At 54.4% G+C, this 13,763-nt stretch overlaps 1 protein-coding gene across 1 annotated transcript; it reads right to left on the bottom strand.

Moving 5' to 3' along the window:
* Nucleotides 1-8,474: 8,474 nt before the first annotated feature.
* On the bottom strand, nt 8,475-10,987 carry MRPS23 (mitochondrial ribosomal protein S23). Its single transcript, XM_027751684.2, has 5 exons — nt 10,901-10,987; nt 10,646-10,813; nt 9,623-9,700; nt 9,388-9,511; nt 8,475-8,936 (listed from the first exon to the last, which is right to left on the bottom strand). Exons 1-5 carry the CDS (start codon nt 10,942-10,944, stop codon nt 8,775-8,777), a joined length of 576 nt encoding a protein of 191 aa, XP_027607485.1. The 5' UTR covers nt 10,945-10,987; the 3' UTR covers nt 8,475-8,774.
* Between the last annotated feature and the right edge of the window lie 2,776 nt (nt 10,988-13,763).

The raw sequence follows: 13,763 nt of genomic DNA on the forward strand, positions 1-13,763 counted from the left end.
CCTGTCATTCAGCTGCTGGTAATGGATAGTTTCTATTTCAATTCTCCCTCCACCCTATTATCTTTTATAAAATTCCGCCGGGCCGGGTGATGGATTGATAAGGGCCGGTCCCGGCGGGAGCCGCTCGCTCGGAATGGCTCTCACACACCCAACTTCTGTATCTTTTTAAATATTTCAGTTGTTTGAGATCTTTATTTCACATTTCGATTTCCTGTAGTACAGTAAATTTATCTTAGTCACCCAGTCAAGTTCTCTCCAAGTCTCTTATCTTCTCCTCTGTACGGCTGAAGGCCCCTACACTATCTGTGCTGCTGATAAAGCCGGCCCTGGCAAGCCACAGATCCCGCTGATCCGGCGGCCCCAGCCCCACAGAGACCTTGGAAGCCCCGTGCTCAGCCCAGAGGAGACCTTGGAAGCCCCATGCTCTGCACCAGCTGGAAGTTCAATGCCCAAACCCAGCACTGGCTCCTCTCAGGGCACCTCCTGCTCAGCTGGAGAAGCGTCTGGGGCTCCCTGTGGACCCAAGGGATATTGTGGGCAAGGGCAGCTGCTCCCTGCAAGGAAAAGCCCAGCTGGGGCCATGTGGGACGTCCCCAATGGAGGGGTCTGTGCCAGCCAGACGCCCTGCTGTAGTCCCAGGCCAGCAGGCAGAGCTCATCAACACAAGGATGTGTTTTTCCCCCACTAAACCACAGATTTTTAAATACCTCAACAGCAAGGAGCAGAGAGGACATCCCGCTCTGCCACGGAAAACCCCATCCCAACAGCATCCATCACACCCAGGGAGGAGACAGGAGCGATCAAATGAAAACAACAATGAGCAGAAACAACAAACAGGTAAAACCAAGTCAGCTCCTCGCCGTTCCCTCGGCGGCACCGGCAGCGCCGAGCGCGATCAGGCAGCACCCCCTGGTGCCACCGCGGGCACCACGCGGGGGGAGAGGAGCCGGGCCAGGCTGCCGAGGGGATGGAGCACCCGCAAACGGGGGAACAACTGCCCGGGAAACCGTGCGGGAATTCAGCTCCCGTTTTCCCCCGCAGGGACGCGTGCCTGGATGGATGCTCGGACAGGCGCAGAGGGATGGCTGTGTGAGGCAGGACATGTCACCTGCCCGGCTCCAAGCACAAACGCACTGGTTTGGGATCGTCCCCATCCCACCTGCTGGGACCCAGGAGCTCTAGGATCCAGGAAATCAAGGTGATTTCCCTCCTTGGGAAGAAGTGGGTTACGGCTCCAGTGAGTTCCAGCTCCTGCCTCACTGGTTACAGCAAGACAAGAGGTTGGGGTCCTCCCTCTCCCCAGATCTTGGAGTGATTTCATCCCCCGGGATCAAACTCAGCAGCAGGGTATCCAATAAACACATCTGCAGAGGGGTGATTTATCTGCAGGGGAAGCCATGGAAATTCCCAAACCCTCTTAAATATCTGCCTCCTGGCTCTAAACAGTCAGTAAGTTGCCAACTGGGGAATGTATTTGTCTGCTCCCCTCTGTATATTTTCTGCTTTTCATTATAATTTGCTAAATAATACATTGCAATGAGTTATTTATCACACTCAGCAGTTTCGTGATGCCTCCTCCATCCCGAGGAATTTCACCCATAAATCAGACACACAAATATCTGCTGGCATTGCTGCACATTTAACCCTGCACCCAGCACCTTTCACCTGCCCCGGTGGCTCCCAGGCTCTGCCGAGAGCCATCGCTGGATTAAATGGAATTTCTTTCCTCCAGGATTGCCATCTCCCTCCCACTGTTGCTCCTTTCCTTGTGGACACCAGCCAAAGGGCAAAGGGGGAATGGAAATAATAAAAATCCCAAACCCAGCAGAAGAAAAAGGGGAGGAGGAAGATTTCTGGGAGCTCCGTTGGTGGGAGAAGCAAAAGTGGCACCAAGAGGTAAATGAGAGTAAAATTCATTAAATGCTCTGAGAATGCAAAAGGACCAAGGGAGGGAGGCTGAATATTCCTGGCTCCTCCAGGAAATCATACACAGGGATTCAAAGGATGTGGCTCTCCCAGTGAGGCCAGGAGAGCCCTGCACCCACAGCGACAGGGGACAGAGGGCAGGAATGGCACCTCCAGAGGGCTTCAGCACTCAGCTCCTGCAGAGGGACCCACGGCACGCAGGGAACTGGTAGTTTTCCAGAGCAAGTGGTTGGGGAATTCCAGCCTGAGTCACACAGGAGGAAAAAGAAATCGATTTATTCAAATTAGCGTTATTCCCTCCCCCAGACTTTCTCCCTCCTCCTGGCAAAGTGATGGGCACCGACCCCTGTACTGGTGTCCTCGGGACCCAGCACAGGGTGAGTGACACACGCCTGTCACCCACAGCAAGGAGAGAGGGGAGCAGGGGGTCTCCTGATCCCCTTGGACTGACACCCAGCCCAGGGAAGAGGGGAAAGCTCCATCACTGGGGAAATCCTGGTAAGTGACAGGAGAGGCACAGGAGTGACACCCCCAGACCTTCTCCTGGTGACCACGAGTGAAGAGCTTGGCCAGCACCAGGTTGTCAGTGCTGGGAAATGAGACACGGCCAGCACTTGGCTTCAGTCCCAGGGGGAACACCAGGAGGGAAAAGTTATGATTCCTCCCTTTCCAAGACATTGTACCCCCCCTCCAAAACAAACTGCTTTGAAAATATGCATTAATTGAACTTTACACCATCCATCTTAAATCAACGGTATCTTGGCATACAGACAGGGAAATCAAGGCATGGAAGGGATGAAAAAACAGAACCAGGAAAAAACCCCTCTCTCTGTACTTTAACTACAAAATCATCTTTCCTCATTAGCAGCTAATCAGAACTACCAGAGGGGAAGAGATTACAGACAGGGCGGAGAGGGGAGTATCTCAAAGAAATACAGACATCAGAACAGATTTTCATTTATTTACTCATTTATCACAGCGAGTCACAGGCTTTGAGTTCATGAGTCTGCATTAGCCTTGCAGGATTTTGGGATGCAATCTGCAAAATCTCAGAAGTGAACAGGTCACAGCTACGTGCCATCTCAGGAAGGAGAAAATCAGCAGTTTTGGGTTGGTCTCGGGAAGTCTGATATTGCTTTGCCTGCTGGATTATAAGAAACCACTAATCTTCCCTCGCCAGCCTCCTAATCTCTATGGGAGCCCAGATGCCTTATCGGGAACTTGCTCAGTGAAGAGCACCCCAGCTCGCCTGGCAGTGGCTGGGGGGTGGATTCCAGCAGCTGTGGGACACAGGGAATGGCAGATGGGGGAGTTGAGGTGTGTTTCAGCACCCACCATGCCACAGGTGCCCCGTGCCGTGCCAGCCAGGACAGGAGACATGGCCAGGGCAGGAGCAGGTTGGTGATGGACAACATGAATGTCACACATCACATGTTTGTTCCTTAACTGAGCAGCTCCAAAATGAGAGGGCATCACTGGGCTTCAGGTGCCAGGGCTGAACCCCTGCATGCCCTCAGCTCATCTGAACATCTCTCGGCCCACCTTTGTACCTTTAGACACCAAAATAAACCATCAGCAGTTCAAGGGCTTTTTTCTCCCCCTTCTTCCCCAAGATGATTTGCAAGAAGCCAAGTGTTATATTTACTGCGGACAGAGAATGTTTCATTTCAAACTTCCCCTTCTCTCCTCATTTCATCCTGACTTTCCAGAAGTGAGGAGGCAGGCAGGGTGCACGGCTCTCACACCACCACCACCCCCAGGCAGTGCACTGTGCTGGCTCTGAGGTCTCCAGAGGGGACGAGCCCCCATAACTCCCACCAGCCCTGGGATGCCCCAGTGAGTCCCCACCTGCACAGAGCATTTCCTGCAGCATTTCCAGCCCTGCTCACGAGCCCACGCTGGGAAATGAGGAACATATTTTTAAATGAGAGGAGGAAATGGTGTCTTTGTGTCAGGCAAGTGGAAGAAATCCAGGACCAAGAGACTGCAGAGCCTTTCCACTTCAGACAGCAGGTGCTCTCCAAGATGTGGTTATGGCAACAAAATAAATGATGGATAATTGCTTTTGTGACAACTTGCCAATTAAATTAGACTCAGCAGAATAACATAATGACAATTTGTTATGCTCTGGTGGGCACTAACACACCAATCATAATTAAATGCTATGACTGAAATAGAATGCTGCTGTACACAGGAATATATAACCCCAATTCCCTCCCAGTGAAACATTATAGGTTCAGACTTGATTTCAATTTCTGGAGGATAATAGCATTAGCGCACATCAGAATGAGCTTGCAATATGCAGAGAGGCAGCAGCAGCACAGGGACAGACAGAGCCAAGGGCAGCTGAGCCACCGGGCTCCTGGGAGGACCCCCCAGCATCTCTAATGCCCCAGGTCTCAGAGCAGTGGGGGACATCCCAAATCACTTTTGTGTCCAGGGGAGATCCCAAATCCCCGGCTCAGGGAAGAAGGCAGGGTGGTGACTCCAAGGCAGTGACTGGCCCCAGGGGAGCAGCCCCACTGCAGGCACTAAGGTAAGAGTTCGCTGGGACAAGGTCATGGGGGTTTCTTGTGGGAGCACATCCCTTTGGGCCAGCAAAGCCCTCAGGCTCCAGAGCAGTGCCCTCACAGCCAGACTGAGCCACGGGACAGGACACAGTCCCCTCCCATAGCCAAGCCACGGGATACAACACAGCCTGCCCTTCCTGGAATGATTATTAAAATGTTCATAAATGTACTGCAGTGCCCAGGAGTGAACTCACCCCACTGCCAGGGTCTCTCAGGGCTTGGCCACACACAGGCTGAGGAGCCAAACTGCCCGGGGCTGGGGTCAGCATCACTGGGTCAGCACTGACCAAGGAGGGGGTCAGGTCCTGCCAGTTCTTAACATTTACTGGCAAAACAGCAGCAGATTCTTCACCACTGAGCTCAACCTGCTGCTCTCACAGGGATGCTCCAACCCTCCCACTGCTCCTTCCTCCTGCCCTGCATCTGACACATCCCAGAACTGCTGGGTGAGGAATTACAATGACCTGGGCATTGCTGGTGCTGCAGAAACAAAACTCTGCAGAGAGCACCAATCCCAGCTAGAAAGAGTTCCTCCAGAATCAGAACCAGGCAGGGGGCAGGACTGATGCTGCCCTGGTCTTGCAAGGCAGGAGCCATCTGTGTGCCATCCCTGCTCTGGAGTGGGAACTCCAACACCCTGCTCCAATTCCACCATCCATTCTCCCAACAGATACAGACTTCTGTAATATTCCAAAGCTCAAAGGGGCAGGTTTGAAGACCAAATGTGTGTGTGTGTGCAAGCAGGGGTGAGCAGAGGCAAATCACAGAGGATTCTACAGTGAGGCAATGCCAACAATTTTATATCTTACTTGGAGCCACATTCTTTAAACATGAAACCCTTTATTATCTGCCTCGATGAAGCTTGGCATTGGCAAGGTCAGATCATCTGGTTTTCCAGCAAAGCTGATGAATTATTTTGGCTGCTCCAGACATTAGACCTGATCCTATTAAATCCTTAGTTTCCCTGCCCTCAACACATACCAACGGATAATCCATTGCCCAGGAACACGTGAAGGGGCTGAGCAGTGCTGTGGGGGCAGCTGCCCATGGGTTAAAACAGTGCCCAAGCTCAGACCCCAGCTCTACAGCCCTGATCTGTGGGACTGGAGGCATTTGCTCCAGCAGGACATATCCTGCACTGACACTGTTTGGGAAAGCACCAGTCTGAGAAATGCTGCAACATCCCTAGGGGATCCCTCCAACCATCCACTGCACCAATGTACCTGCATTCTAGATCCTACAGGGGCACCTGGTAGAGACCAGGCAGTTTTTCATCCTAAAACTTCCAGGTGAAGCCCACATTTTTAGGAATTGACCTTGGAAAACCTTCAGCCTGGCTGTCAGAGCTGTGGAAGGTGTCACTGCCCGCGATTGTCTCATCCGTTTGATGTCTCAAGGAGTAAGGCACCGTGTAACTGATACTTCGGCATTTATTGTCACTTAAAATAGCCCGGCAATCAGCGAGAGGAGGGAGCTCAGGATTTAGCCCAGGAAAGGTCACACGGCTGCCCCGGGACGGGTGTAGGATGGCGAGGCAGCGACCGCCCCGCTCCGAGCCTCGAACGAGCATTTCCATGGCAGCGGAGGGTTCGCCCAGGGGTGGGGACGGTCCCTGACCCGAGGCACAGGACAAGTGACAGAGTCACAGCCGTGTCCTTCGCCCGCAAGCCCCGGGAGCAGGCTCTGCCTTCCTTCTGTGGCTCTCCATCCCCCCAGGTCCCCCCGGTGCATCCCAGCGGCTCCCACCCCGCTTGCTCCCAGGGGGAAGATGAGATGCCGGGAGATGAGATGCCTTTTCAAACGTTTTTTGGTGAAAGGTCGGACTCTCCCAGGCCTGCGGGAGGGCGGCAAGGCTGCCGTGCCCACCACCGCCCCGTCCCTCTCTCCCGGGCTCCGAGGAGGGACCGGCGGTGCCGGGAGCGCTCCCGGGCGCGGAGCGCGGCTCCCACCTAGCGGGGAGCGCCGGGGGAACGGGGGCTGCAGGGGGAGCCTGGCCCTTCCCACAGACACCCCCCGACCCCCCCGCTGCCGGGTGAACGCTCCGTAAGCAACAAATCGCCCCCCGGCTGCTGCCCTGAACCTCTTAATTAAAGTCGCTGAGCTCCACCGGCTCCCGGCGGTCGGGATCCCCCTTCCCAGCCCAGCAAATGCGTCCATCAAGCGCCATCCAAACCCACAGAACCCTGGGCTTAACCGGGTTTGCTCCTCGTTGCACCGAACGCTCCGGCTCGCAGCCCTTCCCCCGGGGCTTCCCCGTTACCCACCAGGCGTAAGGAACCCGCGGCACCGAACATTCCAACCACTTCTCCATCAACCAGCCTGCCCCTGCCTCAGCCCACGGCGGCTTCCAACAGAGGATTCCCACATTTACACCACGGCAAGGCTCCTGTTCTCCCTCTCTCCCCCACCAAGTGTAGGCTCCCACATAAATTTACAGGTTTTCCTGCAAATTTGGCCACATACCTGCCTTGGAACGACAGGACTCGGACGCCAGTGAAGGACACAACTGCTTGTGCAGGAGTTGGGCAGACTGTGGAGCACACCTGCACCCTCCCATCTCACTGCTGCTCCACAAATCCGAGGGTTTTTGCATTTTCCAAGTCATACTTAGGCTCCCTGGGCACACTGGGCAAGGAGTCAGAAAGCGTGTGGCAATAAAGCTCTTACCTGTGGTGATGGAAACTAATGTTATGCAGCTGGACAGGCACCATCTCAGGTGTTCCAGGGGAAGAAAAACCCATGAGAGGCCTCTGACTCCACCCCCGGGCCACAGCTGCACCTGAGGGTAATTCCAACTGCTCCCAGCTGAGCCCACTGAGGGAGGGCTGGTCCAGCTGGGAGGGATCTGCTCCCAGGAGCCACCCTGGTGACTTTTCCCAACACAAAATAAAAAACTACTTCCAACTTTCTCCTTGCCTTGCCCTGCACAGAAACTCGCTCAGGGCACACCCCAAGACTCTGTGTTGGCTCTACATTTAATGGTAGTGCTCAGTCTGGAAACAGATCCGTGCTAAAACAGAGGGATTTTGCTCTTTGTAACAAAGCCCTGCACCCCTCTGGAGTTACAGAGCAGGCCTGGGAGTAAAGTTTGACCTTCCAAGGAGAAACGAGTAATTCTGCTGTAATCACATCCCTGCCAGGGGTGAATTAAGGCACACAAATCCAAACCACGGGTGTTTTTACATCCTGTTTTTCACTGCCACACAACACAAGGTGTGCCACAGTTTTCTTGCATCATACACAGCAGCAGCACTAAACTGTGCTGGGGAGAACGTGTGTGGAAGGCAGGGATGAAACCCAAAGGAAATCCCTCCCTTTCCACTGCAGGGCAGAGCTGGGCAGGGGGGGAGAGATTAGATCCGAGTTACACCTGTTAGTTTGGGGGGGGGGTGGTTTGTTTTTTTAAAAAAGAAAATAACAAACAAGAGAAAAAACCCACACAAACAAAAGAGAACCCCTGCCCACACAAACACCAAAGACAAACACAGAAACATGAAAAACCACAACAAAATACACAAAGAAAAAGAAAGACACAAACAGTGTTTGTTTTTCATACAGCCCAAAATGTTTAATGAAAGCTCAGCCTGGAGTTTGCAGGCACAGGAAGAACTCTGTTCTAATCCCAGGAAGATTAGCTGTTATTTCCTTATGTTGCTCCATGCCACACTTCCTGTGACTTTGTGCAGCAGCACCACCTTTCTCTCAGCAAACAGCTGGGACACCCCATTTTCAGTCTTCAGAGGTGACCAATTTCATGAGGAGTCACTAAAAAACCACAGAGGTCCCAATTATCTGGTATTGCCATACTTTATCCCACTCTGAATTTAAGCAAATGATGGAATGGGAAGAGCATATTATTCCATTTCTATAAGGAGCAACTTTCCTCAGTGAGCTATAAAAAGATGACACTTGAGGCAGCTGCTGGGATGCATCACACAGGACCTGCCACTTCCACAGCAGGAAACATCTTTACTGCTGCAAACAAGACACCTGAACAGGCAGAACTTCCAACTTTGAAAGAAAATGGTTTATTTTCCACTCTTATTTTCCAACTCACACTTTGAGATAACAGCCTTGAACCTTAAAAAAAAAATATCATTATCTCCAATTTCATCACTGAGGAGAAGGATGGAGGAAAATGTGTCACACTCATGAGTCTGGGGAGCACCAGAGCTGGATTCCCCCCAAGGAAATGTCTGAAAGTGCCAGGTGTGGAGGCTGGATCCTGGCAGGTGACAGCCAGGGCACAGGGCAGCAGAGTCCAGGGCAGCAGAGCTGTCATGAAGGAGGGGGATTCTCCTTCTGTGTCCCTGCCAGCTCTGGTGTCTGCTCCTCCCCACCCTTCCTCTTGTCCTGCAGCTCCTCCAGCACGGTTTGGAGCTGCTGGTGTAAGGCAGGATCCCTGGTTCCAGCAGATCCCTGGTGCTCCTGCTGTGCCACCTGCAGGGAAAGACACAAAATCACATAGAACAGGGTGCAAGCAGCTTCTGAAGGGTGACTGAGGAGAGAAACAGACCTCTGTGTGTCCAGAAAAGCTGAAAGGAATTAATTCATGCTGAGATTATTATTATTATTATGGAAAAATTCAATGCACAGCAGCACAGAAACATATTTCCAAATGGTTTCTACAGACACACACTTATTTGAAAGATTATTCAATTTTTTATCACCAGAACAAGCTCTTTTCTGTCCCACAAGTCCCTCAACAGGCCAGACAGGTTCATGATCAAGAGGAAAGTTTCCTCTGCACAGCAAGGACATTTTATTACAACCACCAGACATGTGACTGCTTTGCTGAGAATTTACCTCAGACCACCTCAGTATCAGAGGCCTGGGAGAGGGGTTTTCTCAGTCCACCAGTCAAGGGACTCTGTGAATATTTAATACTCACTTTATCTGTTGCTCTTCTCTGTAGAATGATCCCACTGGCTAGAAGGGCTTTTCCTGTTTCTTCGAACAATTTCTCCTCTTCAATTTTCCCTTCTTCCTTCAGCTCATTGTATTTCTCAACAAACCTGGATTGCAAGGTTGTGTTTTTACTCTCACAAATAACGTTTTGGTTCAGTGACTTGAAGGGGAGGAAGGGACAAGTCTCGGAAATATCTCCAGTTTAATTATAATCTTACCTCTGGCAGGTAGATTTGAAGTTTAACTGTGTCAGGTCGAAAGGCCTCGGACCACTGCCATAAACTCTGTAAAATCTCCTGGTCAGAAAAGAAAGCAGGTGAGTTTTTGAAACTAAAATCAATAGTAAATAAACATCAGGGTCTGTTAGATCAGGGTGTTAAAAAAAGCATTTACAGAACTATTTTTCCTTTTCACAGGAGCTCTTATGAACACCTGGAAGTGTCCAAGGCCAGGTTGGAGCGACCTGGGATAGTGGAAGGTGTCCCTGCCCATGGCAGGGGGTGGGACTGGATGGGCTTTAAGGTCGCTCCCAACCCAAACCAGCCTGGAATTCTACAGAGATGTTTGTTCCAGCATTTTTAATGGTTTTAGTAAATTCTAGTTAATCACCACCATGGGTCAGAGCAACTCTGTAACCCCTTCTCAGGGGGGTTAAGCCCAGCCTGGAGCTCTGTGCTGTACAGGTGTGTTTGCCTTTCCTGCTGCACAGGAGCCTCCAGCAGCCACGAGAAACATGTGGAAGATCATGAAAAAAACCTCTATTCCTTCAAAAAAATCACAAACCAAGAAGCAAAAGCTGGATTTAGGTGATTTACTTAAAACCTGTTTCTACCCTACAGCAGCTTCAAGGCTCCATTCCTCAAACATGCCCTGTGGAAGTTCCCACCACCCAACACTCAAACCCTGTGTGTAACTGGGATTGTCCCTAATCAGCAACTGGTGAAACTCAGAGAATCACGAGCTTCAAGTGAACAGATGATAAAGAGAATTTCAACCAATCGCTCCCTAAAAGCAAGTAATTCTGCTCAATATGGAGGTGGCGGCTGCCATGAAAGCATTCCATGGATCATGGAATGGCTCGGGTAGGGAGGGTCATTCAACATCGTGTAATTCCAAGCCGTCCAATTCAAGTAATTCCAAGGGCAGGGACACTTTTCAGAGACCAGGCTGCTCCAAGCCCGGTCCAGCCGGGCCTTGGGCACGTCCCGGCGGGATGAGGGTATAACTCGGCGGTGACTCACGCCCGCACTTCATCCTCGCGGTAGAACACGGGCGCGACCGGGTCCACGCTCCGCCCGTAGCGCGGCCGCACCGCGCGGTGCACGGGCTCCCGCAGCGGCGGGAACGCCGCGTACACGTCGAACCACAGCGGCTTCTTGATGATCCCGATGCGCAGCAGGTCCCGCGTCCTGCGGGGGAGAAGCGGCGGGGGAGGTCAGGATGGGCCGCCCTCACCGGGAACTGGCCCCCGCCCCGGCTGAGCCCCCCCCGCGCACCGGCTGAACACGCTGCCGATCCTCTGCGTGCGGCTCCCGGCCATGGCGGCTCCGCGGTCCCGCCGGGACCCCTGGGAACACCCCGAGCCCCCCGAACCCCCCGAGCCCCCGATGCCGCACCGAGACCGGAACCGGAACCGGGGCCTCCGCCAGGCCGCGCAGCCGAGCGCCGAGCGGTGGCGGGAGGCGATGCCCAGGCAGCGCCAGCCGATGGCCGAGCGGGGGCGCAGCCCGATTGCGTCCTGTGTCGCCCCCCCCAGCCGGGACTATCGCGACACGCGGGGCCGGGCCCGGGTGAGCCCGAGCACCCTCAGCCCCTGCCCGGGCGGCACCGGCAGGGCCGAGGCTCGCGGGAGCCGCGCCCCCGGGGCGGGCTCGGCCGCCATGTCACTGAGCCACTGAGTCACGGAACGTCCCCGCAGGGACCGTCAGCCCGACCCTGGCCCTGCACAGACACCCCGGCAATCCCAGCCCGTTGTCCAAACACTCCCTGAGCTCTGTCAGCCTTGGGGCCGTGACCAAACCCTGGGGAGCCTGTTCAGTGCCAACCACCCTCGGGGGGGAGAACCTGTTCCTGAGATCCAGCCTGACCCTGCCCTGGCACAGCTCCAGCCGTTCCCGGGTCCTGTCCGTGTCACACCGAGCAGGGGTCGGAGCTGCAGCCCCCGATGGGCTCTGCCCTCGGTCTGCTCTGCTCCGGCTGAGCAAACCCAGTGCCTTCAGTGCTCCTCATGTGGCCCTTCCAGAGCCTTCCCCATCCTCGTGTCCTTGTTGGGCACATGAGGGATGAGGAGACCTGGGACCCCCACCCAGGGCACCCACAGCAGGTTGGGGGGCTGCCCTGTTTGCCCCCCAGAGCTGGGAAGCCCATTCCCCCACACTGGGACAGCAGCAGCTCCCTCACCGACCCAGCCCCAGGGAGATAACGGGGCCACTGCCCCCCTGCTGACCCCAGCCCGGACCCCTGGCACCACCAGCAGCTCTGAGATCCATCCTCTGCTCTCAAACACCCCCCTCCTCCAGGCCAGGCACAGCCCCAGGGTGAAGGGGTGCAGAAGGGTTTGGGGTCACAGCCCTCCTGGGGGCAACAAAATCCCAAGTGTCCAAAATCTCAGGATCTCCCTTAGCACCAGCCCTGGAGCAAGGTGACACCAGCTGTGCTTCCCTAAACATCCCCCCTTCCCCTTCCCCCATCCTCAGGGCTGTGGTTTCCTGGGATCTGGAGGGTGGACAAGCCATGGGACACAGTTGTCACTGTCCCCCTGCCAGGCACGTGCAGGGCCCGGCCGCCGTCTCCGGTTTCTCTTGGAGCCATCGGGGCTGCTGCAGGGGCAGGACAGCAGTGACAGGAAAGGACAGCTGTCCTGGGTGAGGGACACAGCTCCAAGGGAAGCAGCTCCCACCCTCGCTGGCCAGTCTCTCGAGGAGGGAACAGCTCAGAGATGCTGTGCCTGCACCTCCACAGTGGAGTAATTTCTCTTCATACATTAGGAATGATGTCCCCAAAAAGGGCTGGGGCTCATCTCTGCCCATGGCACTGAACTGCCCTGTCTGCTGTCCCCAAGCTCAGCACTGCTGTATCCTCATGGCAGCGAGGGCATGGGGACCAGGGGTGACATCGGGCTGCAAACTGTCACCAGCATTGGGGTGTGGGGAGGGTCAGTCTCACCCCATCACCTTTTCATGGACTCATGGAATATTCTGAGTTGGAAGGGACCCCCAAGGATCATCAAGGACAACTCCTGGCCCTGCCCAGGACACCCCAACAATCCCACCATGGGCCTCAGGGTGTTGTCCAAATGCTCCTTGAGCTCTGGCAGGCTTGGTGATTCTTTTCATAGAATCATTAAGATTGGAAAAGAGCTCAGAGATCATCAAGTCCAACACCTTTTGGTGTCGGGTCTCGCCCAGACAGAGAGCAGATGGTGGGATCTGCACAGTCCAGAGGCTGCTCCCTGACCTGATCCTGCCCTGGCAGCCCCAGCCCTGCCCCTTGATTTATAAAGTCCAGGAGCTCCTCCCCGGCCCTGTGTAAACAGCCTTGCTCCAGCCAGCCTTTCCACCAACCTGGCTTGGCAGGGAGCTGGTCACTAGGTGCAGCCCTTAGCTTGGGAATGAGCTGATGGGAAAAAAAAATTACATCCCTGCTTCCATCTTCCAGGCTCGGGAAGGAAGGGGGCAGTAAATTTCCACGGCAGCCTGACAAGCCAGCAGGTATTGCCGGGCTCTCACATCTCCAGCTTCATCCTCATCTCACCAGTTTCCAGCCCTGGGCTTTTCTCAGCTGCTGGTTTTCTTAAAACACGGGTTTGAAAGCAAAACCCTTGTCCTTGTGGAGAAGAGGAATTAAAAAAGGAGTTGCTGGGACTGCTCCAGGGCCACATCTGAGCTGCTCCAAGGACTGGGCAGGCCCTGGGCCATTCAGCTCCTTGGAAAGCCCTGGCTCCCCGCAGAGCACGGCACTCGCTTGGCTGCAGCAGGCAGCCAGAGTTTCTCCACCATTTCTATGCTTTTGACATTTAAGGCAAGAATGCCTTGACTTTTTCCAGGGTCTTCTTTCACAGGGAAGGTTTCCAAGCCACACGTGAGGCTGGGAAGCTCTAATCCTGCCAGGAACTGGAAGCTGCTCCTGGACAGCTGGTGCAGAGGGAGTGGACTCCGGCCTATCCCTGCATGTGAGAGGGATGCTCCATTTGCCCCCCTGGCCCTACCACTGCCCCCCCGGGGCTGCCCGTGAAGTGCCACATATGACAGCCTCAAAATAACCCCCCTCCTGCAAGTCACAGGCTGCCCACTGTGGAGGTGGAGGTGTGGAGCCATCCCCATGTCACAGCCCTCTGCTCAGGCTGCCTGGGGGTGTTTC

The sequence above is a fragment of the Pipra filicauda genome, unplaced genomic scaffold, assembly GCF_003945595.2.
Source record: "Pipra filicauda isolate LSUMZ 115617 unplaced genomic scaffold, ASM394559v2 scaffold120_size2142806_pilon, whole genome shotgun sequence".
NCBI lineage: Eukaryota > Metazoa > Chordata > Aves > Passeriformes > Pipridae > Pipra > Pipra filicauda.

Excerpts from the sequence above, each read along its gene's own strand:
- MRPS23 (XM_027751684.2), bottom strand. The coding sequence starts at position 10,944 with ATGGCCGGGAGCCGCACGCAGAGGATCGGCAGCGTGTTCAGCCG. Across the intron at positions 9,512-9,622 it reads TTCAAATCTACCTGCCAGAG|GTTTGTTGAGAAATACAATG; the intron begins GTAAGATTATAA and ends CTTGCAATCCAG. Across the intron at positions 8,937-9,387 it reads AGAGAAGAGCAACAGATAAA|GTGGCACAGCAGGAGCACCA; the intron begins GTGAGTATTAAA and ends CTTTCCCTGCAG.